Below are 26,852 nucleotides of genomic sequence, written 5' to 3' on the forward strand. Positions count from 1 at the left end.
GCACTATTAACAAATATTTAAATACAGAGCGATAGGCATTAGTGAGTAGGTAAGAAAATACATTGTATCATATATATATATATATATATATATATATATATAAAAAAATAGCCACTGGCTTCAGTATAACTGATATTTTAAGGGACTAGTAAAAGTTTGATGAAGGGGGTCTCTTTAAAATGGTTTAATAATTCAGATCTCAAATCTAGTTGCTTAACAGATACTCAATTGTGCTTTTTAATATGCACAGTGGGGGTTCCAGTGTACAAATTCTCGCAGCCCCCTCTTAACCCTCCCTCCTGCTTGTTTGCAGTGAGCAGCCACATTTAAGGAGATAATGTGCATGAGTAGAGAGACTACCCCACAGCAGACTCCACAGTCCATGAACCCCCCCCCCGGCCATGGAGTCTGCTATATGGTAGTTTACTGTATGTGCTTCTTTAATAAACATAAGTTTGTGCTTCCCAATAAAATGTGGTACCTTGGTTCCTGTTCACCTGCTCTTCACTTCCACATCCAAAATCTGTTATATGTGTTCCAATGCTTGCTGCATGTTCATGTTTGTAATATTTGTTTTTCTTAAGGACCAAACTAACGAGGAGAAACACGCAGATGGATTTATAGTAAGTTTTTCACCAAATAGTTTCCCTTTTTTCCTATATATTTTTACACAACTGTAGTGTGGATTTTGTCAAGATCCACTCACAGGCCATATATTTCAGGTTCTTTTTGTACCCACATCTTTTCTGATTATGTGTTCTACCACCAAAATCTACATTGCACTCTCCAACAAGAAATGATAGACAAGAGCCATATGTATTTCTTGAAAAATGACTTGGCACAAAAGTAAAATTGTATTCAGATATATTAGTGTGTCCATTGTAACAATGAAAACAATGAACGGATATCATAATGCAGAGACTGATGTTGGTGGACTCCACTGTACAATCGGTATGCATGATCATATTTTATCCTCTCAACCTTCCAATTTAGTTACTTAAAAGCATTGCATATTCATGTACACCAGGAGTGCCCATACTTTACTAATGCAAGGTCTACTTTTAGTGATGATGTCCCATTAAGATCTACATCCATAAAAGCATTGTTAGCATTCTGTTCCATGGAAAATATTACTTAAATATAGATTTACGAGAAAATTTATATTGCTATATTTAAACACCTATTTCTTATGTAACCTGAATGTAATAAATATCTGCATGCAAACTATGAAACAGGAGGGCAATTTAGCGGTTTGTTGATATGGTCTTGAGATCTACTGATCACCAGCTAAAGGTCTACTGGTAGATCCCTATCTACCTTTTGGACACCCCTGATGTACACCTTTAAAAATATAGTGAATATAACATGCCATGTTGTAATATAGTGAGATTAGTAAGACCCTATAAAGCCACAAAGCTTTACAGGTCATTATAAGGTGACATTTTGTATTGGTTTTAACAAAAGTACAAATAAACACAACCAAAAAGAAATAAGGTGGGTAATCAGTACACAGCGGCATTAAACATTGCATATGTTCATTCCACATTGTAGGTCCAAAAATATTTGCATGAGAAAGACAAGTAGTAGACATTATATAGGTACACACAATACACGGGGAAATGTCTTTCCACCAGAGGGTCTTACAAGGTGACTTTTAAAATCCCTTTATTACTAAAGGGGATTCGTCACTATTTATTTTTTATAATACACAAGTTTCTGTGAGTCACGTGACAGAAACGATATCACTAACCACAGGTTAAACCTAATTTGCAGGATATTCATTGTGCTTGTATATTATATAATTATCTCCATTATATTCCTTGGTATATACTTTAGTAGAATTCACTTCTTACACTGACAAATTGATCATCTAGGATCTTGGAACCAAAATATCATGGCTTTGTGAAGTGTTGCTCATACACACTTTTTTGTGTATATTTAAAATGTGTGTGTGTGTGTCTGTGTATTTGTATGTGAATGAATGCATATGAAATTAATATATATGCAATAATACAGTCACTTTAAAGGAATTGTTCAGTGTAAAAATAAAAACTGGGTAAATAGATAGGCTGTGCAAAATAAAAAATGTTTCTAATATAGTTAGTTAGCCAAAAATGTAATGTATAAAGGCTGGGGGGGATTTGATGTATAATAAGTCAGTCAGGACACTACTTCCTGCTTTTCAGCTCTCTTGGTTTACACTGACTGGTTTCCCTGGCTACCAGGCAGTAACCAATCAGAGACTTGAGGGGGGGCCACATGGGTCATATCTGTTGCTTTTGAATCTGAGCTGAATGCTGAGGATCAATTACAAACTCACTGAACAGAAATGTCCCATGTGGCCCCCCTTCAAGTCGCTGACTAACTCAGAGTTATAGAGCTGAAAAGCAGGAAGTTGGATTCTGGCTGTTTTATTAGACATCTGTTCACTCCAGCCTTTATACATTACATTTTTGGCTAACTAACTACCGTATATACTCGAGTATAAGCCGAGTTTTTCAGCATCCAAAATGTGCTGAAAAAGTCTTCCTCGGCTTATACTCGGGTCAGCGGGCAGTAGCCGAGATTGCAGTCACTTTTAATCATTCCTATACCAACAGTTCACTTGGGGAGAGACTGCAATATCCCACAATGCCCTCTGTTGGTTTTATGAAAGAATAACAGTGCGCCCTCTGTTGGTTATATCAAAGAATAACAGTGACTGCAATATCACACAGCGCCATCTGTTGGTTGTATCAAAGAATAACAGTGACTGCAATATCACACAGCGCCATCTGTTGGTTGTATCAAAGAATAACAGTGACTGCAATATCACACAGCGCCATCTGTTGGTTGTATCAAAGAATAACAGTGACTGCAATATCACACAGCGCCATCTGTTGGTTGTATCAAAGAATAACAGTGACTGCAATATCACATAGCGCCATCTGTTGGTTGTATCAAAGAATAACAGTGACTGCAATATCACACAGCGCCATCTGTTGGTTATATCAAAGAATAACAGTGACTGCAATATCACACATCGCCATCTGTTGGTTGTATCAAAGAATAACAGTGACTGCAATATCACACAGCGCCATCTGTTGGTTATATCAAAGAATAACAGTGACTGCAATATCACACAGCGCCATCTGTTGGTTATATCAAAGAATAACAGTAACTGCAATATCACACAGCGCCATCTGTTGGTTGAATAAAGGATTAACAGTGATGGCAATATCACACAGCGCCATCTGTTGGTTATACAAAAGATCAGTGATGGTTTTATGACACACAGCACTCTCTGCACAATTCTCTGCCACCATCAACTTTGCAAAGAAGTCCGGTCGATCGCTGGGGGAGTCTCTTTGGCGGAAGGTGCGCTGCTGGGAGACAGGGCTGTAGTTGTGTCTAGGCTTATACTAGAGTCAATAAGTTTTCCCAGTTTTCGTAGGTAAAATTAGGTACCTCGGCTTATACTCGGATCGGCTTATACTCGAGTATATACGGTATATTAGAAACATTTTTTATTTTGCACAGCCTATCTATTTACCCAGTTTTTATTTTCACACTGAACTATTCCTTTAAGAAGAAAGTGCGCTCTCTTTCAGATCTTTTGTTTTGCATATCGGGACATAACCATCAATTACTCTACCCCCCCCTTTAATTCTGAAATTACTCAAATCTAAATGCTTTATCAACAAAAAAAATACAACCTTGTTGTATTAGCAAAAAATTTTATTTATTACCATTTGCTCATAATAACGAGTTCTGTGTTATTTGATCAACAAGCGAGTATCTCTAGCCGAGTTTTTAGAGAAGAATTTTTAGAGATTTATTGCGTCACAAAGCAGCAAAGAATACTCCAGCTTAAACCTGTTAAAGTCAGTGACAGAGGTCCCTTTTAACCATTTGAAGATGTTTTTGCCTTCATGATTTTCGAGTGTTTGACTCATTTTGTCACACAAAAGTAGCACGATTGAGCTGCAAAACGAAAAAGTTGAATGATTTGAGTGGAAAATCAAAAAAGTAGCACAATTTGAATTGTCACACAATTTTGTTGCAACTTTTTATCACACCAATTTTTTCAAGAATAATTATTGGTAAATTAAGGGGATTCGGGTTTGGGAGTTTGGTAAAATACATTTTTTTTTTAATAAAGTGAGAAAAAGTCGCATTTTAGTTAATTACGCCCTAGGTCAGTGATCCCCAACCAGTAGCTCGTGAGCAACATGTTGCTCTCCAACCCCTTGAATGTTGCTCTCAGGGTCCTCAAAGCAGTTGTGCTTATTTTTGAATTCCAAGCACGAAAGCAAGTTTTAATTGCTTAAAAACAAAGTATAATCGCAACTAGAGTCTCTTGTAAGCTGCCAGTCCACATAGGGGCTGCCACATAACCAATCGCAGCCCTTACTGGGCACCCCAAGGGACTTTTTCATGCTTGTCTTGCTCTCCAACTCTTTTTACATTTGAATGTGGCTCACAGATAAAAAAAGTTTAGGGACCCTGCCCTAGGTGTTACCTGGACACTATGCAGTTGAGTTCACTATGAGCTACTATTTATACTCCCCAGATATTGCTAAATCTGTCAGCATTTATCAATGCGTATAATTGTGTAAAAGCATGTTGTAAGTTTTATTTCAGCAACATTTGTGGATTCAAAGTTAAGAAAGTGTTTTAAAGAAAAATTCAGATCCTTCTTTTTGACATTTAAGGCCCATGGCACACCAGGCCTGCCAAAGATTAATTGGTAACCACCTGTCACCAGTAGTGATGAGCAAAATTTTTTGCCAAGTTTTGCCACGAAAATTACACCAATAAACTCTAATAGGTGGAAACATTTGTTGCGCATCAAACATTTTTTGCACATTTTGTCGCACTTCAAAAAAAAAAAAATGTTGCCGCCCATAGAATTCAATGCATTTAGGCAAATTTTTACCATTTCGCAAATTTTTGGTGAAGTGAAACGGGTCAAATTCACCCATCACTAGTCACCAGTGGTGGATAATTAAAAAAACGAAATAAAACTAAATTGAATAAAACTTTGTGGTGTGTCTGTGTATATAAAAAAAAATCCTCTGTAGTGTTTTTGATGTAACATTGTTTAGTGAGAAAAAGACCATAACAGGTGAATACATGAAATAAGATGTTTACATAATTATTTAATCCATGCGTAGTTCAGGTTTATGGTCTGTCACCTGTCAATTCTCACACATGTTGGATTTTTACTCTGAAACAAGCAAATGTGCTTTTTTTCAGGCCAAAATCCATCACGTGCAAGTACTGTGATTATTTTTTATGCAATCTGAGAACACAGCACATGTGATATTAGACTTACCAGAAAAAAAAGGTGTAAAAGATAGGAAAATTTAAAATTAGGGAATGTATTATACATAATATATAGGTGGGACCACAAAACAACAATTTAAAACCAGGGGATGTAAAATTGAGGTTCCACTGCATTCTGCCAACATTTTTCTAATTGTTGGGCTTGGAGGGATACTGTGTAAATGAAGTTACAACTAGTGCCTGTAAAATGGGAATCATGGTGGACTTAAAGAAAGGCATATTTGTAGTGAGAATTATGTTTTGGCTTCAAAATTGTTTATTGAAATTAAGTTTGGTTTTGGTTGTATGCCCCTTTTAATAGAACAGGGTTTTGGGTAATAGAATTTGAATGGGATTAGCTTGCTGCACTTCTTAGCTTTGTCCAGTTATAAGTCTTCATCACCACTTGCAAAATGCACCATTGCTATATTCTGTAACTATTTGCTTGTGCTACAAATTGAAAGCAAACATTTGGCTTTTGCAGTGGGTTTCTAGATAGTGCTAAGTCTGTTTGTATTACCTGGTTATGTCATTAATGTGAATCTTCTTCTGTGTGACACTTTCCTGAGCAGGATATCCCATAACCACATCCAGCTTTCCACAGCTACATGTCTTCAGAGCATGACATTTTTTGTGTCACTGCGCTGTAAACAACAATATTTTACTTTAATACATGACAATTTTCCGTAATGTAACTAATAGTTTCTAGGCCCAGGTACAGTCCTCTACCCCCCGCCAGTCACAATTTTAATGCTGGATTCGTTATGTCTCGATCGTTCGGCGGACCCTGATAGGGTGCAGTTGTTCCGCCCCTGACAACTGAGTTGCGGTGAAATTCATGTTTTTATACTTACAATCCAGGTATTTGAGTATTATCTAAAACAATCTAAATCACCAACACCTATATTAATTATAGATGTATGTAATCATCTTACAGATTGATGTTTCTTTAGATATATGAAAATGTTCCTATTGACTATGATGGTCAGTCTTTTAGGGCACGCCAGTATTTAGTAGCGATAAATCAAAAGCCGCTGAACTTGCTGAGGAGAATTGAAAGCATTCTGCTTCTCATTTAATTGGCTTCTTCATTTCAGCAAAACAGTTTGTAATGCTAAAGCATTTTATGCATTTCAGTGTATTAAAATCACCATAATCCAATAACATTGTTTCTCTGGTGTGCCTAAGCTAAGAACCACAAAGAGCGACATATCATCCCATGTGTCTTTAGAGAAACTTATGTTGGTCTTAAGTGGTGTTTTTCAAGTGGTAGTGCAATATTAAAAGAGAATGAAATATATTTTCTTTTCAATAGTTTTTATTAACATTTTCAGTAATGCAGAATGAATGTCAAAACGGGGTGTACATATCAACATTTTTGGACCCAGGACATGTTTAAATCTCACTATTATAGCAGAATCATGATTATTATTATAGATACTATGTATCCAGTTTTAAATAGTGGGTTTACTGCCATCTGGAATCACAGGTTCTGTTTATATTGTATGTATAAGTCCTTTGTGTATCCTTGGCCAGCTATGGAGGGTAAAATGTAAACTACCAGCCACCGTATCAGATAACCTGTATTTTCGTAGTATTTTATAATGTTTATTGAAATTATTAAGATCCGGTTATATTTTCAAGATGATTATTGTAACATATGTTCTTTATAAGCCATTCATCTTGTGTACAAATTCTGCTTTATCATTTTGTGGCTTGCAGGTTGGAACACTTGGTGCTGTTTTTACTTTACAATGTGTTTCAGTTTATAATAAAAACTATATTCTCCCTTGTCATATAGACTGAAGACATCTACCTGGTCTTGCATTCTTAATCAGATCACCTGTAAATCTTTGAGCTAGCAGTTTGACTTTGTACCTATTGCCTTTTTTCAGAGTACCATAAATCCTGTGGATTCCATCTATCAACCCAGTGCTTTGGAATTAGTTGTGATCCCCAATATGCCAACGCAGGCTTCTCCAGTGTCAGGTAAGAGTTGCTGCACATGAATCATCTTCTGAGAACTGCAAATTATTATCTGCAGTATAATATATGTGTGTGTGTGTGTGTGTGTGTGTGTGTGTGTGTGTGTGTGTGTGTGTGTGTGTGTGTGTGTGTGTGTGTGTGTGTGTGTGTGTGTGTGTGTGTGTGTGTGTGTGTGTGTGTGTGTGTGTGTGTGTGTGTGTGTGTGTGTGTGTGTGTGTGTGTGTGTGTTATTGAGTTTGGCTCTATATGCACATTCTATAATATGTCATGCTGTATAAGAAATAAATATGTTCTACTAATAATGGTTCATTTTCCTTAGAATCAGTGCAAGTTTGTAAAGGGGAGCCACGACCCTCCTCCTTAGCTGTTGGACCAGTAGTGAGCAACCTTGGAAGCCACCAAAGTCCAACGCCCATCAGCACAGGTATTTTCTTTACCTCAAACTAAAGGATATAGTGGATTTATCCTCTGAACATATCTTTGTTGACTTTGGTTTTCAGGTCTCTGGTAAAGACTGCACATGTTTTTTTGCTTCATTAGATTTCCATTAATCTGTATCCCTGTGCAGTCTCTGATCAGTTTTATTTCACAATGCAGGAAGTGGTCAGTCCGCTCCTAGTAGCAGTCTGACTACCCCCAGTCATGTCAACTTATCTCCGAACACAGTCCCAGATTTCTCCTACTCCAGCAGTGAGGATGAATTCTATGATGCTGATGAGTTTTATCAGAGTACCACCTCTCCAAAACGTGGCATGGAGTAAGTATCACAAAAATTCTAACTGTTTTAAAGATTGCAAATGATACATTGTGTATGTAATACATACTCCTAATAACCTCCACAAGCCTGCAGAATGGCATTTATTTGGCTTTACATACAAGATGTTACATGGCAAAAGATCACACTTGATTGTCATTATGATTATAAAGCACTAATAGTTATACCTATCCTGGCCCCTAGAACATTTGTGTTCCTGCGGCACAAAGAGATCAAATGACTTGCCAAAGCTGCAAGGAGTTGGCAAAAAAGCTAAGGATTCTCTGAATCATAATGCAGTGATTTAAGCAAAAAGCCACACTTAGGGGCCGATTCATCAAGGGTCGAATATCGAGGGTTAATTAACCCTCGATATTCGACTAGGAATTGAAATCCTTCGACTTCGAATATCGAAGTCGAAGGATTTAGCGCAAATTCCGCGATCGTACGATCGAAGGATTATTCCTTCGATCGAACGATTAAATCCTTCGAATCGTTCGATTCGAAGGATTTAAATCCAACGATCGAAGGAATATCCTTCGATCAAAAAAACTTAGGCAAGCCTATGGGGACCTTCCCCATAGGCTAACATTGACTTTGGTAGCTTTTAGCTGCCGAACTAGGGGGTCGAATTTTTTTTTAAAGAGACAGTACTTCGACTATCGAATGGTCGAATAGTCGAACGATTTTTACTTCGAATCCTTCGATAGTCGTAGTCGAAGGTCGAAGTAGCCCATTCGATGGTCGAAGTAGCCCAAAAAAACTTCGAAATTCGAAGCTTTTTACCTTCGAATCCTTCACTCGAAGTTAATGAATCGGCCCCTTAGTTTATACTGAATTCTTTTGCCACTTAGATTTCTAGATCTTGATTTCTCTTTAAAGGGATGGGCAGACCAAACTGTATTCACAGTTTATATAACTGTGGGGTCATCTGGTTATTTTTTAAGCAGTAATTTAAAATCCGAAGTGGTATGCAGATTTTTTTAATATTCTGTTTGAGTGGTACTCTTCTTAGTGTTCCAACCGCAGTGCAGAGATATTGCACATTGCACTAAAATGACATTATGAACTTTACTTACTATATTGGATAATAGTTCTATAAATCAGATATGCCTACTGCTTTGTCTGCCTGTTGGGCATTTAATATTAATGAATATCTTTGAATATCTTTCTTGTGAATTGAATACATTTACAACTACTTATGTAAAAAAAAAGCTGCAATGCAGACATTATTGCATTTTTAACAAAACCATAATATAGGCTCAAGTACTGTGAAGAAATGATCTGTTAAATATCTCTTCCACTAACTAGCTTTCTCCAAGTGATTCTAACCTACTTTGTATACACTGCTTTCATAGCTGTATATAGCCATAATTGGATTCACACACTGTAGTGTAGGCTTAAGGTGTCAATTTTCCTGTTGTATTGTTTTTATATTGTATTGTGCTAATCACTGTGTTGTCTGATTTTCTTTCTATCCCCTTTTTAACTCATGAATGTTATGTCCTTCAGCTCTGTTTATATGTCTTTGCTTTCCTTGTGCTGCCAGACTTCCCTCTAGTTGGTAAGGACAAATACAACTCATAAATCCATTCTAATTGGACTGAAGGCCTCTATTGACATTTTATAATCCAACATGCAGTATAGATCACACGCTTATGTGCTTATAAATTAATAGCAATGTTCCCATCTATGTTGCTAGATATCTAAGATATCCTATTTATTCTTGTTAGCCTCTGGCTGCTCGGTTCATTGCACTGAAGTAATCACAGAAAGTCAGGTTTTAGCTTAGCCAAGACCTTAATTCTAGTCCTTTAAAGTGTAGTAGGTGACCGTTGTATAATCAAAAACCTGTTACTGGCACACTTATTGTTTTTTTAGAATTGTTTGGTGTGTGGCACACTTGAATTGCCACTTCTCACATCTGATAGTATACCAATGACATGAAAAGCCCTCAAATACCTTCCGGCTACTTTTTTTTTTAAATTTATTTACTTTTTAAACAGTCCTGTAACTCTATTCTGATTCTATTCTATTTTCTGTTTTTGTCATCATTTCCTACCTTTTTTGTTTTTGTCTTGTCGTTGCCATCATGAAAACAAAAATAAAAATTGGGTTATCCTTGAATAACTAAAAACAAGGTTTGGAATTTTGTTATCAAATGATGCCAAATGTTTTGTGAAATAATGAATGTTTGTTTATTGCAGCTCATCAGAGTCTGCAACAGCTTTAACGCGTAGCAGCACAGGGGCCAGTCTAAAAAGACCAGACACTACAGAATCTCTGAATTCCTCCATGTCCAATGGGACAAATGAAGCAGGTAGTGATAATAATCTGTTCACCAAATATAAATAAATATTTTATTATTCTGATTATTTTAAAGCGGAACTATTGCAAAAATGTAAATTAAGTATAAGCTTCAGAATACTGAAATAAGAAACTTTCTAAATATAACCAATTAAATATTCTGTACCGTTTCTGAAATAATCAAGTTTATCTTTACTATTCCTCTTTCAGCATCTGTTTCGCTTCATTCTCTCTTCATGCAGGAGTTGGGTGTCAGATATTCATAGACAGTTAAATCCAATATATCTTATTTTGCAAAGAAGATGTATTAGAGCTTACTCTATTAAAATCACCTGAAATCCTGTCTCTCTACATGCAGGATTTGTGCAAAAGGCAGTTATGTTAGATTTTATTTGTACTGGAATCAGTTATTTAAGTGAGCTCTAATACATCTGCTAGGAAAGGAAGCCCCCTATAAGATATATTGGATCTAATTGTCAAAGACTATCTGACAACTGCTGCATGAAGACAAAATGAAGAGAAACAAATGCTGGGAGGGATAGTGAAGATAAACTTGAATATTACAGAAATTATGCAAAATATGTAATTGATTGTATTTAGAAAGTTTCTTATTTCAGTATGAAGCTTTTATTACATTTTCATGTTCGCAATAGTTCCCCTTTAAGATTAAGTCACATGATTATGGCAATACACCGATAACACTGGTCTTTATTTTTTTAAAAAGTGACAAGCATTTATTTCCAGGCATAAACTGAGATGATCCCAGTTTACCAGAAAGAAATTAGTACACCCAGTGGCAGAAGCCGCGGTCGTGGGGGGCCGGGACCATAAGGGTCTACTTCCTCTATAGCTTCAAATTATTCCCCCTCCCCCAAGGTACCACATACAGTAAGCTTTCACTTGACTGGGTTTCAGACTAGCCCCTATCCAATTCCCTCAGTCCCATGGTGAGGGAAATCTCTGCTTTATAATGTAAACTACTGAAACAGATATTGTCCTGCAGTCATTAGTTTCTTATTAAACTCAAAATCTTCAAAACCCATCTTTGCGTTATCACTACATTTCTAAGGCTTCATAAAGTTCCAACTTTATCACTTGTTACTTTCTGTCCTGTAGAACAATTTGATACTCATGATGACCGTGACGATGATGGGGAAGGAGAGTCTGTGGAAGAGCACAAAAGTGTCATCATGCACCTTCTGTCCCAGGTCCGTCTGGGAATGGACCTCACTAAGGTAGGTGAAAAACTGTTTGCTTTGTAATTGCAACACCCGACGTTCATTGCACTCTATATTGGTTATATTTCATTTAGCTGTACTATTCAGTTATATTATAATTATCTCTTTTTGATGTTAGAGAGAGATGATTCTAACAGTTTAAGCTCACATTTTACACAAATTAGGAATTATAATAAACAATGTATCCCTAACATTAAAGCGGTTGTTCCCTGCAAACACTTTTTTTCAGATTAGATTGTTCTCAAGAAATATACTTTTTTTTCCAGTTACTTTCTATTTGTGACCATTTTTCTAATATTGAAGTGTAAAGTTTAATTTTTCACCTTCTCAACCAGCTCTGGAAGGGGGGGGGGGGCGCCAAATCTTTAACTGTTCTGAATTGATACATTAAGTTGATACATTTGTTATCTTTGACCCTGAGTTTCATTAAAGGCAGCTGTTAAAATTGATATAATAGAGTGCTCCTGGATCACTGAGCTGCTGAGACACTAGAGACAAAAACATTAAACTTAAATTATGGGAATGGTAAATGGTAAACGGTAAAAAATAAAAGATCAAAAGCAATTGAAAAAGATTTTGTCTATGGTGAACAATCTGAAACAACTCAACTGAGAAAAAGTGTTTGGAAGATGAACAGTCCCTTTAATAGGGATTTGACAAGATTGTTAGAACTATAAGCCTTATGACAGAGACATCACTTCATTGATTAAAAGTTACTAAATAACCCTTCTGTAGATTTTTCCAGGATGTAAATTGCCCCAGACCACCTGCTTTAGTTCCATCACCACCTTATATGCAGAATTATCTTCAGTATCATCTATATATTATATGTGCATATATGCGATTTAAACCCCAGCTACAAAGCTAATACTTCATTAAAGTCTAAAGTTTTGTGGCAGTCCTTATCTGTGACTTGGTGAAATGTAAGTCTTCAACTGATTAAGAGCAGCATATTGGCAACATTATTTGTGTTTTCTTGGTAGTTTTTGGGTACGTCTTATGCATATCTGATGGCATCCTATCATTCATAGAGATCTTTTTCTGTTTTAAATGTGTTCACACTAAGGTTGTACTTCCTACCTTCATTCTTGAACGAAGATCACTCCTGGAAATGTATGCAGATTTCTTTGCACACCCAGATCTGTTTGTCAGGTATGACTGATGCAGATTGCTTCTCTTTTCCTCTCTTATTTTGACATATTAGACTTTGCTTTAAAGGAGAACTAAGGATTAACTAAAGAAACAGGCTAGAAATGTTCATTATGTTTTGGGCTTCTGTACCAACCCACGGAAACCACAGCCCTTTAGCAGGGAAGATCTGTGTCTCCAACGATGCCCAATAGCTTCCCATATTCTTATCTGCTGATTCACTGCACATGCTCTGTGCTGCTGTCACTGAGCTTGGGGACTGACTCAAAGTATACAGTACACAGAATATAAGTGTCACAGTATAAGGGAGCTAACACACGGGCAGATTCTGCAGGGCGGCAATCTCTCCGAACTGCCTTCCCCCTGCCTTCCGCATGCTATAATGAGAAAACGCCAGCGCTTCGATTTCCGAAGTCGCCTGAAGTTGCCTCACGAGGAAACTTCGGCACTTGGGAAATTGAAGCGCCGTGAGTGCATTGTCGCTGACATTTTCTCATTATAGCAGGCGGAAGGCAGTTCGGGGAGATTGTTGCCCCGCAGAAGAGGTGATTAGTAGCCAGGCGACTAAATCTTCCCGAATCTGCCCGTGTGCTTGCTCCCTTTGGCTGATTAGTAATCAATACAGATACTTACTATTACTATATGGCAGCACAGGAACCAGTGAAACTAGCATCATAATATAATAATCAGCCTTGTAACATCAGCTTCTATTACAAACCAACCTCATTTTCTGCTTGATAATATTCAACAACCCCTAAGTTTAGCTTCTCAACAGCTGAATAGAGCCCACTGAGCATGTGAGTGTCAAAGACACTTTCCAAGATGGTGACCCCTGGATCATTGCTGCTATTGAGAAGCTGAAACTTTAGGCTGATGCAATAAGTTCAGTATGTAAAATAAGGCATTTTTAGCCTTATTCATTTTTAGAGTTTAGTTCTCCTTTAAAAGAATTCAAGAGAGTTTGTAAAGTAATGTTTTTGTGTTTGCCTTCCAGCATTGGGGAACATAAGGATCCTAAAGACAGGATGACACAAGTGGTGAAGTGGTACCTATCTGCTTTTCATGCTGGCAGGAAAGGATCAGTTGCAAAGAAGCCTTATAATCCCATCCTGGGAGAAGTCTTCCACTGTCACTGGGCTTTACCAGGTCTTGAAAATGATGTAAATCCTGTGAGTGTTTGTTGAACTATTATGTTCTAACTGCCATAGACTAAGCCATTTAAAAGTATACCATATTTCATCTTTCATGATTATGTTTTTGTTTTAGCATGCTTTAAACACATGTCCTATTCTAAACCTTCACACATCTAAATAATTGGATTGTTGCAATTTTGGATTGTTAATATATTGGTTGCTATTTTGCATATAGAAAACGATATGATATTATTTGAAATAAATAGAATAAATGAACATGGACAATGCAAAACTTGTTGAATTAGCACCCTGATGCATATTAAAATGTTATTTTCAATTGATGCACCCCTTATAACTAAAATAAACGATATTTTTCTTTTCAAAGTAGCGAAAGCTAAAAAAAAAAGCTCAGGCTTGCCCTGGTTGTGTACAGACTCCTATGTTTTCTGTTTTGGGGGTGGGTAGTGCTTGCCATGACACAAAACTAAGGGTACATTTGTAGATGAAAGTAGAAAGTTTAGTGTCCTGTTAATGGCAAAGTGTTATGATTTGAAAATATTTATATTATTTTATTTATTGTATTATCTGTCATAGTTGTTTTTGCTTCCATTTTATCTTGCTTATTGAGTCTTCCCTCTTATGAGAATACTGCACTCTTCACTTAATGAAGAATTTTACAGAATGTAAAGCTTAGACCTGGCAATCTGATAAGATGAAACTACATCCTCCTCAATCTTATGTCGGTGACATCATATACTGTATGCCGCAAAGTCATAAAGGTTCTAAAAAAAAAACGCTGGCGTTTTTTCATATTTTAAAGCGGGATTACCTTCAAAAGTTCTAACTGAAACATTTTTGTATTAACATTTTTTTAACCATTTGAGGGGCATGTCACATTTGTTTTAGGGTGGGCTCATGTCTAGGGCATGAGAGGATCTCTTTTGTCTTTATTATGCTTCCTTTGAAATTTGTAATAATAAGTGGCCACTTCAAGCTTTGCACCAACATCACTAATAAAGACGTCTATTTGACCGATATTTACCCGCCCTATTCAAATTGACCTAAGCGTAAAAGTACTAACGAAGTTTTGCTAGGCAGAATTCTGTGCTAGCAAAAGATAGCCATGAAATGCTTGCACTGACAAATTAACGCCAGCGAAACTTCGCCAGCGTTAGGCTGCTGAGACTCAACTTTGCATTTTAGTGAATTATTGTAGTGTTCTTGTCCTAGCTGTTTTTTTTATATATTTTTTTTTTTTACTTTTGACTGTGTAGCTTGGGATTGCACAGCTTTAATTAATAAAAGGGAAGTCCACATTAAAACTGCATTGCTTTGTGTGTGGCCAGACTTATGGATAAGCTGTATTTGATACAAATATGTGTCAGTTTTAATTTGCCATCATTCGATTTGCTTTTTTTAACAGGAACCAATTTCTGAAGGACCAGTTCCAGGGGCTTCCAAAAACAATGTGACATTTGTGGCCGAGCAGGTCTCGCACCACCCGCCAAGTAGGTATAGAGAACATCTTAAATATTTAACACACTATTTGTCCATTGTCAGGTTTCCCAGCATATATTCCTCAGATTTAGAAACCTCCAAAAAATGTAACATTGGTGTTTGGATGAGTCTATACCTGTACAGGTTTTGACTCCCCTACCGAGTAAAGAAGAGCCCATTTTCTTTAAATGAATTGTTCAGTATAAAAATAAAAACTGGGTAAATCTGTGCAAAATAAAAAACAATTTCAATATAGTTAGTAATGTATAAATGCTGGAGTGATTGGATGTGTAACATAATAGCCAGAACACTACTTCATGCTTTGCAGCTCTCTTTGTTTCCACTGACTGGTTACCAGGCAGTAACCAATCAGTGACTTGAGGGGAGGCCATGTGGGTCGTAACTGTTGCTTATGAATCTAAAGTGCATGCTAAGGATCAATTGCAAACTCACTGAACAGTTATGTCCCACGTGGCCTCCCTTAAAGTCGCTGACAAACTCAGAGTCAGAGAGCTGAAAAGCAGGAAGTAGTGTTCTTGCTATTATGTTAGACATTCAGTCACTCCAGTCTTTATACATTACATTTTTGGCTAACAAACTATTTTGAAATCCATTTTTTATTTTGCACAGTCTATCTATTTACCCAGTTTTTATTTTTACACTGAACTCTTCCTTTAAACATTTACTCATTATGTTGTCAGCCAGTCAGGTTGCCCAGCAGTCATCTAAAGTCTCATTGCTCTTTTGGTTTCAATAGAAACATATCTATCCTACTGTTGTACAAGTCCATTGCCTTACATATACCCTCTGACCCACTTAATTCAGCTATACATTGTCAGTTGCCCAGTCATATGTACCGATTTTTAATTCAAAGAAGCAATACAGTACCATTGTTGTTCACAAAGCCCAGCAGAATAGGATTGAGTCTGGTCATTTATGCTGTACTCCATTACCAATGTTATGTTCTTCTGTTAACTTAATGTATTTTTATCTGTCAGATAGAAATATTGCAGTTGTCTCTGCTTTTGGCTAAAATGGTTTCTTGGAGACTTGCTCACTGAATGCAGAGATTTGTTCAGTGCCCTAAAGAAATCCTTTTTCCTTAATGCCTTGACATATTTTGTATTTCTGAGAGCAGTGCTTTACAGTCTCACTCTACATAGAGTTATTCCTTTAGGTCATGCTCTGCTCTAAGTAATCACTCCACCCTTTTACCTAATTTGTTTTTCTCTACTGGAACATATACTTCTGTTATGGATTTCTACTTATAGAGTAAATAAGGCTCCTATTAGGCTTCTTATTTGATCATGTATTAAGATATAGTAGCAGCAGCTATTGAGCCTTTTTAAACAGGTTTCCTGCAGCATTTTCACACATCTCATTACAACCATCTGAGCAATAAAGCAGGTAATGAAGAGTCCTGTGTACTGCTGTGCTCTGCAAATACTGTTCTTGCCACATTCTTTTTCTAAAAGTCAGTTATTGAAATGGTTGTTTCTTTCAACTTCCCCGAAATAGTGGAATATGCAGTATACCACGTAGTGCCTGGGCTTACTGTATTAAAATTCAAAATTCGTTCTACAATTCTAGCATGGGGTATCTCCAAACAGATTTGGAAAATCTCTGGGATATGTGGTGAGAGGCTGGGGTATTAAAGGAAGTACCACCAAAATAGTGTTTTAAAGTAATGAAAATCGAATGTAGGGTTGCGCTGCACTGGTAAAACTGCTGTTTTTGCTTTAGAAACACAATTGTACTTTATATAAAAAAGCTGCTGTGTAAGCATGGGGGCAGACATTCAAAGCTGAGAAGGAGAAAATGCACAGGATACAAAGCAGATAACAGATAAACTTTGTAGTTTACAATGGGATTATTCAGGACTTATCTGTTATATGATGTGTATCCTGTGCTTAAATGGCTGCCCACTGGCAACACAGCAGCTAGTTCATATAAAGTACAATTGTATTTCTGAAGCAAACACACCAGTTTTACCAGTTACTTTAATTTTTTCATGTTACTGTTCCTTTAAGAATCATGAAGAATTGCTCTACCCTTGAATAAAGTTAGGCCTGGGCAAAGTTGCACAAATTCTACTACTGTCCCCCTACCCGAGCAGATTTGATGTACTTTAGTTAAAGAGGAACCAAAGGACTTCCAAACCAAAATTTTATAAAGATGCCACATAACACAGAAACCCCTAATATACCCATCACAGTTTCCTGTTTCTTCAAAAGGTATAAGTAAAAGATTTTGGAAGATTTGAAACTGATCTCAGAATTCGATATACAATAACGCAAAACTGTGGAAACGTAATGTTATGTTAACCTTGTTTATGTTTAATTTTCTTCCTTTTTCTAATTATTCATCTCCTTTACTGAATGCATGTTTTCTAACAACAATAATTATTATAAAACCACTAATTGGACATATATAATGTCCAAGGAATGTATAACATACTTTGAAAACTAATAAAAACAATTTTCAAAAAAAAAAAAAAGTATAAATAAATGCCATTTTCTATGCTTAAATCCAGCGGTTTTACAGTTCTTCTCTTTCTGCATCATTTGAAATCCTGGCAGGGAAGGAGGGACTAAACACTGATGTTACAAATTGTAACAACTTCTCCACAGCTTACAGACAGTATGCAGGAACTACATAACCCACAATGCATTGCACTATGTTCCGTTCCTTATTGAAATCACGTGTGCAGGGAATTGTGGGGTTTGGAGGATACAGGCTGAGGACAGATGGCTGTTGATAAAAAGTAACAGTAGTCAGCCAGCTCCGCAAAGTAGTCAGACAGATCAGCAGGAGAGCAGGGCGCTAGGCTTAGGGAACTGTCAAAAACCATTAAAAATCATGAAAAGTCTGCATATTTTTTAATTGATGTATATTGCAAAGTTGCTTGAAATTATGTTTACTTTTCAAAAAGCTTACGGTATGTTTGTGTGGAGTTCTTCTTTAACTTTCCTCCTGATTTGTCCCCTTTACCAATGATGCGCCTCTGTTTACATTTGAACACACATCATTAGTGAACCCCCCCCTTCTTAGACCTGTCTTTCAACCAATATGGATTGAAGCGTCACGTCACCATTACGATGTTCGATTCCTCCTCCGAAGTCAGGGGTTTTTGTGCATGCGCAGTATGGCTTTTGAGGGAAAGCATGTTGCAGCACCTACACAAACATGGCGGCAGCACAGCAGATCCCTATAAGTTCTACTATAGGGGTAGGTCACACCTAGTTACCTTTCATTCTCCTTTAATGGTCTATAAGTGTGGATACTGGCAAGTTCTCTATTTGTGTAGATCATTAAAAAATTTGGCTAAAAAAAATTATATCACACATATAAGGCGGTGGTCCCCTGTTCAGTGCAAGTAGCCAAGTTGTAAGGCTGCGTCTCCAGTTGCATAGTCTTGCTAATAATTCTCAATTGATTGGACAATTGTATCACTATATATCTTGAACTGTAAATGTCAGTGTCACTCTGGAATCTCTGCAGCCACATTGTTTTTCTTCTTGCATGCAGTTTCAGCCTTTTATGCCGAATGCTACAACAAGAGAATACAGTTCAATGCACACATCTGGACAAAATCCAAATTTTTGGGGATGTCTATTGGAGTGCATAATATCGGGCAAGGTAAGAATCTGGATGTTTAGTGTGATTTTTTATTTTATTAGAAAGTTGATATGGTGTAGGTAGCCTGTTTTTATCCTGTACACATAACTGCTCCATGGATAGAGTGGGTGTATGACTTTGCATTTTCTAACAACCATTCATCAGATTGTGCTTTTACAACCTGGACTCTTATACTCACTGCAGATATTAATTATTTTTGGGACAGGTTGTGTGTCCTGCCTTGATTATGATGAGCACTACATCTTAACATTCCCCAATGGCTATGGGAGGTGAGTTTTGCATGAATAAATCGGCTGCTTGAGGTACTTCTGGCGAGTGATTAGGACCAGTAGTTGTAAAGGAAGCTCAAATACATCTCAAATACGTCTTCTGTTACAATGCCTTGTTTAAATTTCATCTTCCCTTTTCTTTTCACTTAAATATACATTAAAGTTTGATTAAAGTAACTTGTTCTTTGCACGGATGAATTCCAGGTTGTATAATATTATATACCTAGCAGTTATCATTTCTCTCATATTGTTACCAATAATATTTGCTTTGTTTAGATCTATCTTGACAGTGCCTTGGGTTGAGCTTGGGGGTGAATGTACCATTAACTGTTCCAAAACTGGATACAATGCCACCATCACGTTCCACACCAAGCCTTTCTATGGAGGCAAGAAGCACAGAGTCACTGCGGAAATCTAGTAGGTTTTTGGTGGTTATTTGTGTCTGTTTCAAAGGATTAGTTACTCGGGGAGGGATACTGCCAGAGTCAGGGGTGTATTAGTGGTCTTTAGTGTTTGTGTTCACTGCAGTTATGGACTGTTACAAAAGAAAATGCTGCTAGGCACTCCTGTCAGCAGGTCACATAAACCTACATTTATTTAAAGGAAGGAAAGGAAAAGCTAAAATTAAGTTTTAGTTTATCAGAAAGGTCTATATAAATACACCAGTAAATCCTCAAAGTAATGGTGCTCTGAGTCATCTGTCAAAAGAAACACTGCATTTCTTTCCTTCTATTGTGTACTCATGGACTTCTGTATCAGACTTCCTATTTTTAGCATAAACATCCAGGGCTAGGGCTTGAGCATGCTCAGTTTGCTCCTCTCTCCCCCTTCCCTTTCCCCCCTCCTTTCTTTAATCTGAGCACAAAGCTATGAGCGAACAGGGAAAGACTCAGGCTAATATGGCACCTGCTATCCTAAACAAAGAGAGATCACTTCTAGAGATGTTTACTCAGGTAAAGCATTCTGCAGAATAAATATAGTGTTCTAGCTTGCACTATTGTGGCTAATCTATTGGCAATATACTGCTTCGGTAGATTTCCTTCTCCTTCAATGTAGAAAAGTGTAGTTGCAAAAATTTCGGGTTCTCTCCCTTAAGTTCTACAAAGAACAACAAATCAAAGAAATACATTCATTACTGTGTGCCATTATTGGTTTCATCCAATACCTTCCCCTACCACTCATGCTTTCATTTAGTGCTGTCCGTTTTGAAATAATTAGTTGCCCATTGCTCACATGGTTGCCCGTTATAAGCGAATTCTTGTATCATAAGGGAGTCGTCTTTTTGAAATGAGTGCACTTTGGATATCTGCCTATATGTCCAAATCTTTGGAAGGCCTTTTCCTGAGATGGACGTCTGAGATTAGAGGTGTTTCACTCCCTTTTTTATCCACTATTCAATGGCTGCTAGTGAGACAATCTGATTTGGTAACTTTGATATGTTGTTTTCTTAGACACGTTTAAACTAAATTCCATTTCTTACCAACAATTCTCTTCTGTATCTTTCATGCAGTTCGCCAAATGACAAGAAACCCTACTGTTCAATTGAAGGAGAATGGAATGGCATCATGTATACAAAATATGCAAATGGGGTAATGAAAGATACACCACTCTGTACCCTATAGTTCATAACATTTTGTACATCTTTAATCTGGAACTTTGGGATACAGGAAGCACCTTTATTTAGTGTCTCTGTAGGGCTTTGTGTGATCCCAAGCTGGCGGAAAATCTAGCATTTTCTTTGGCAATAATTTTACCAGTGTGGATTGTAACAATATTATTTAACTGAGAAATTCCTTTAGTTTATGTTTTGTTGTTGGAGGTTGAAGATTCTTTCTTGGGCGTCTCTCCCAATTAAATAGCCAACATGTAGTTTATTGGGTTTATCTGGCTACTCGAAGAACCATTGTATATGGTTAAAGGAGAAGGAAAGGCTAAAATTAAGTAAGCTTTATCAGAAAGGTCTATATAAATACACCAGTAAAACCTCAAAGTAATGCTGCTCTGAGTCCTCTGTCAAAAGAAACACCACATTTCTTTCCTTCTATTGTGTACACATGGGCTTCTGTATCAGACTTCCTGTTTTCAGCATAAACTCCAGGGCATGGCTTTGAGCATGCTCAGTTTGCTCCTCTCCCCCTTCCTGCTGTAATCTGAGTTCAGAGCTATAAGTGAGCAGGGAGAGACTCAGGCAGGAAGTGATGTCACTGCAAGCTAATATGGCAGCTGCTATCCCAAACAAATAGAGAGCTTATAAATTTGTTTGGTAAAGCATTCTGCAGAATAAATATTGTGTCATAGCTTGCACTGTTGTGGTTAATCTATTGGCAATAAACTGCTTCGGTAGCTTTCCTTCTTCTTTAACTAGCAGCCTATGAATGGGGAATTGCCATCTCAGGATATTCCACACACATTGTGTATAAATGACTCTCCTATGGGAATTTCTGCATTTACTGTCATTAACCTTAATAGGAATGAGCGAAGATTAACCATCTAAGTCAGGGGTCTCCAACATTTCTTACCTGTAAAAAGTGTAGGGCAGCAACACAAGCATGAAAAAAGTTCCTGGGGATGCCAAATATGGGCTCTGATTTGAACTAAGTCTACAGCAGGATGAGAACTTGCTGTTGTGTTTATAGAGAACTAGCCCCCCCCCCCAAGGAAAAAACATATAATTTATATACATTTTTTTTTATTAACTGAAGGATAACATTTACACCTCATAATTAAAGGGGTTGTTCACCTTCAAACACTTTTTTTTGTTCACTAAGTTTCAGATTGTTCACCAAAAATGAAGACTTTTTCCAATTACTTTCTATTTTCAACCATTTTTCTAATATTGAAGTGTAAAGTTTCATATTTCACCTTCTGAAGCAGCTCTGGGAGGGTCACTGACTCTTTAACTGTTCTAAATTGATACATTTAGTTGATACATTTGTTATCTTTAGCCCTGCTGAGCAGATTCCCTGAGTTTCATTAAATGGGTGATTCTCCTTCAAACAACTAGTTGTTTTCAGATAGTTCACCAGAAATAACTACTTTTTCCAATTACTTTCTATTTTCTATATGTGATCGTTTTTCTAATATTGAAGTGTAAAGTGTTATTTTTCACCTTTTAAAGCAGCTCTGGGAGGGGGTCGTCAACCCTGTAAACTGTTCTAAATGGATATATTTAGTTGATACATTTCTTATCTTTATTTCTGCTGAGCACAATCCCTGAGTTTCATTACAGGCAGCTGTTAGAATTGATACAATAGTTGCTACTATTCCAGACATGCTTCTGAGAAATGTATCAACTAAATGTTGCAAAATTGTAACAGTTCAGAATCTCCACCTGAATTACTGAGCTGCCAGACTCAAACACCAGAGACATGAACTTTAAACTTAGATTTTGGAAAAACAGTTAGAAAAAAAATAACGGAAAGTAATTGAAAAAAGTTTTTATTTCTTGGGAACAATCTAAAAACAACTGAATTTAAAAAGGTTTTTGGAAGGTGAACAACCTCTTTAAAGGCATCTGTTAGAATTGATACAATAGTTGCTAATAGTACACAGATTCTGCTGAGAAATGTATGAACTGAATGTAGCAAATTGTAACAATTCAGATGTTCCTGGATCACTGAGCTGCCAGACTACATTAAACTTACATTTTTAGAAAACGGTTATAAATAAAAGATGGAACGCAATTGAAAAAAGTCTTTGTTTATGGAGAACAATCTGAAAACAACTGAACTGAAAAAAGTGCTTGGAAGGTGAACAACCCCTTCCTAAACCATTTCCTGAAGCATACAACAAATGTATTGTCCTGTTTATTTTCTATTATGATCTGTTTGCTATAAGCTTGTGTGTACCACTGACCTAACCCTTTGCATTGTGTTATTTGCTAGGGTAGATACATCAATGGAGGAAAAGGCTGATCTGCTCCCATGTGCCTCATATTATATTGTACATTGACAGGCTCACTGTGGGGTCAGAAGCATGCACACACTGTGGATTTCTGTGCGGAATATACTGTTCATTTTTGCACTGGAATCCATCCTATGTGCATTTTAACAGGCCAATGCCTTGCCAGCCAGTATAGTTATAAAACAAGGTGTATGGGAATAGCTCTGCCTATATGTGCCACTGGCCTGGTCATTTAGCAGTGTTGTAAGAGAAATCTTTAGACTATACACAGATCAATCTTATATTCTTTTCTTTAAATGGCATGTTTTTGGCACACAGGAAAACACAGTATTTATAGATACCAAGAAAATGCCTACAGTTAAGAAGAAGGTGCGGAAGCTCGAAGATCAGGAAGAATATGAATCTCGAAGGTGAATGAATTAGAAACCTGTATTTAAGAGCAACAATTTACCACCTGATCAAACCACTGTAGTAACATTTAAAAAAATAAATAAGGGAAATTAGCTTTCAAAATATTTTTTTAGATATGGAATAAGATTTACGTATGCTTAGTATTTAAAGGGTCAGTTACACCAGAAAATGAAGACTAATAGATTTTCCACTGGTAAAAAACTGGTGATACATGCCTAGATTTGGGAGGTTTTAATTATACTGCCATCTTGCCTGTATAATAAGTTGGGGAGGAGCATTAAGATGCTTTTGATGGAATGAAGTAAAAAGGCAAAGATGGGCAACTAGTAGATATGGCCTTGGGCACATATACTGGATACAGGGGCGTAACTATTTGCTGGTGGCCGGCCCACTGTATTTATACCATTGACTGGATAACAAGTAGATCTGGGCCAGGACACATAGTGGGCAATAATTAGATATTGGCCAGGGAACTAGTGGGGTCAGATTGAGCCTCAGATGAATAAAAGAAATGGGTTTCAGTAGATTGGTTTCCTTTTATACATCACCATCTTGAAATTCACCATTTGCACATCCCTAATGATCAGTTTTTAAATGAACAATATTTTACTTTGTGCTGGTTACCAGGCTGTGGAAAGATGTGACATATAACTTGAAAACTAAAGATATTGATGCAGCAACTGAGGCAAAGCACCACTTGGAAGAGAAACAGAGAGCAGAAGCAAGAGAGCGCAAAGAGAAGGAGACAAAATGGGAGACCAGAGTAAGTCTGAGTGTGTCCATTTAGAAATGGTATCTTGTATAACAGACTGTTAATCCTGGATGTAGGCTAAGGTCATGTAAATGTTTTTTTCTCTTTTTCCCCTGAAAGCTTTTATTTCGGTATAGCTATAATCCGTACTAGGTTGATGACACACTAGTAGAATAGTTGCATGCAACAAATCTCTACCACCGACAAGTAGCACAAAGTTTCCTTAGGGCAGAGACACACGGACAGATTTGGGGAGATTAGTCACCCGGCAACAAATCTCCTCTTCTTCGGGGCGACTAATCTCCCCGAACTGCCTTGAAGTTTCCTCATGAAAACAAAGCGATTGGAGTGCCATCCCGGACTGCCTCCCCTTCCCGCTGGCTAGAATGAAAAGCGCCGACGGGATGGCACTCGGATCGCTTCGTTTTCTCGAGGAAACTTCAGGCGACTTTAGAAAACGAAGCGATCCGAGTGCCATCCCGTCTGCGCTTTTCATTCTAGCCAGCGGGAAGGGGAGGCAGTCCGGGGAGATTAGTCGCCCTGAAGAAGAGTACATTGGTCACCGGACGACTAATCTCCCCAAATCTACTCGTGTGTCTCTGCCCTAACAAAGCAACTTTGGGCTACTCCTGGAGTTTATCTCTTATGGATTCCATTGCTCTGATCCAGTTTATTTTTGATGTCAGAGTGTGCCTCCCTGGGATTTTGAGTTGTTTCCAATTCTAATTTGTGTGATTGTTTAGAGTGTATGGCACTAATCTTCATTCCTTAGAGGAATGTGTGTGGAATTGCTTGTATAGTACAATGTAGAAACTCAGAGAGCAGAGTCTCTACCATCTTTCATAATTCCTGAGCTACAGTAGAGGTCCACCAGGTGTGCAGGAAGGACCCCCATTCTCCACAACCTCTGAAACATTTAGCATGATCTGGGTTACCACTGAGTTTACTGATACGCGTGGGAGTATACCAGCGGAATATCATTTTGTATGCTCTTTCGCTAGAGACTGCACATATGGATGTTTTTCGGCTGTTTCCCAGATTGCTGACCAGGTTTTCTCAGAAATTGTAATATCTAGATCCTCTTCCCATTTTGGGGAAGAGGATCCCATACCCAGGGGGCGTTTTGATCAGTGTAATCTTAGGACTAAGCTTTGTTGCGCTTCTGTACCTTTATGATATGATTTATTGTATCCCTCCCACCGACCTCCGGAGCGTCCCGGTACTCTGTGTGGCCTGTCTCTTGGGGGTATACAGTGAGTTTAGCGCTGCTGTATCACGTTGCGCAGTTGCTTACCCCAATGGAGTGCGGTACTTTTGCGGCCTCCCAGCTAGCTCTCGCAGCCTGTCTCTTAATCACCTGACCGTCTTATCAGCAACAATGTCCGTTCTTGTTTTTTTAAAACTGAAGTGTGGTCTGGCGGGTGGCCACTTGCTTTAGAAGTGTGTGGCAGGCTTACCGGGTGCTGGTATGCTCTGCAGTTTCTGCAACCGGATCACCCCTTTAAGTGTCGGAATGCTTCAGGAGCCGTAATGTCTCTTTTTAATAATGTGCCGCATGGGTGCTGGGTGCTAATGTGAGCTTTCGGCGGGTTTTCGCGGAGGAGCTATCTGTTCACGTGGCCATCTTAGTTAGCGTCCAGGCCACGCCTCCGCTTATATATTTTTTAATAAACATGCTCCGTCCCTGAATGTGGACTTTCTAATGTGTATATTTGTATTTTTCTTTCTAGCTGTTCCATGAGGATGGGGAGTGCTGGGTGTATGATGAACCTCTGCTAAAGAGAGAACCAAGCCTAAGATATTAATTGGCTCGCTGAATTGTTCCATCAACTGGGTAATGAAAAAAAATGACAAATCTATAATAAATATGGTCCAAAACCAAGAAATGATGGTATTAAAACCCCAGATGAGCAGAATTTGCTGTGGTGCTGAGAGCTCTCTTTACACTGCAGTGTTTCCTAACTCAGGGATACTGGACTTGCATCGTCAGACAATTCATTCAGGACACTCCGCTGCTCAACAACTCTATGCTCTTGTTCCATACTTTATGCTTTAATGGGCTCCTGTCAATCGCAGTTTCTTGCAATGATTTAGCCTGAGTGAGTAAAATGCATCTTGATAAAGACTATGAATTTGTTCAGCACAGGAACACAGAATCTTGCTCACTTCCTTATTAGTCCTTATTAAATTGCTGGACTTAAAAATTGCAATTCTGTATCCAAATACATTTTGAAATATTGTATATACAGTATGAATCTGGTATTTTAATTCAGAGCTGAACATTCAATTGAAATTGTACAGCTTACTCTTTCCCCTTCGGAATACTCTCTTTTAGATTTTTATTTGAATATCATACCAGAACCATATACAATCCATCTCATATACCTTATAGCTTCAGCAAGGGTTTCCTTCCATATATACATTTGTATTTATTTATTTCCTAATAAAAGTTAGAGCAAATTATTTTATTAGACCTGCATTTATGATTTCCAATTAAAATGTAATATT

General features: G+C 37.5%; 1 protein-coding gene across 14 annotated transcripts in view; it reads left to right on the forward strand.

The window, feature by feature from the left end:
• Window positions 1-26,852, forward strand: part of osbpl9.S (oxysterol binding protein like 9 S homeolog) — an 87,121-nt gene extending 60,269 nt beyond the window's left edge. For 7 of the 14 annotated variants that reach the window (XM_041561468.1, XM_041561467.1, XM_041561469.1 and 4 more), the window contains 17 exons: window positions 585-623; window positions 7,203-7,296; window positions 7,613-7,717; window positions 7,891-8,050; window positions 9,597-9,611; window positions 10,255-10,367; window positions 11,471-11,589; window positions 12,659-12,744; window positions 13,736-13,910; window positions 15,298-15,382; window positions 18,900-19,010; window positions 19,216-19,279; window positions 19,556-19,696; window positions 20,790-20,868; window positions 23,501-23,592; window positions 24,221-24,356; window positions 26,075-26,852. In XM_041561468.1, the coding sequence (XP_041417402.1) occupies window positions 585-623; window positions 7,203-7,296; window positions 7,613-7,717; window positions 7,891-8,050; window positions 9,597-9,611; window positions 10,255-10,367; window positions 11,471-11,589; window positions 12,659-12,744; window positions 13,736-13,910; window positions 15,298-15,382; window positions 18,900-19,010; window positions 19,216-19,279; window positions 19,556-19,696; window positions 20,790-20,868; window positions 23,501-23,592; window positions 24,221-24,356; window positions 26,075-26,149 (1,689 nt within the window). In that variant the 3' untranslated portion in view covers window positions 26,150-26,852. The remainder of the gene's footprint in view (window positions 1-584; window positions 624-7,202; window positions 7,297-7,612; window positions 7,718-7,890; window positions 8,051-9,596; window positions 9,612-10,254; window positions 10,368-11,470; window positions 11,590-12,658; window positions 12,745-13,735; window positions 13,911-15,297; window positions 15,383-18,899; window positions 19,011-19,215; window positions 19,280-19,555; window positions 19,697-20,789; window positions 20,869-23,500; window positions 23,593-24,220; window positions 24,357-26,074) is intronic. The other 7 variants (XM_018260892.2, XM_018260893.2, XM_018260896.2 and 4 more) reach the window with 3 other exon arrangements.

This window comes from Xenopus laevis, chromosome 4S (assembly GCF_017654675.1).
Source record: "Xenopus laevis strain J_2021 chromosome 4S, Xenopus_laevis_v10.1, whole genome shotgun sequence".
In the NCBI taxonomy this organism is placed as follows: Eukaryota; Metazoa; Chordata; class Amphibia; order Anura; family Pipidae; genus Xenopus; species Xenopus laevis.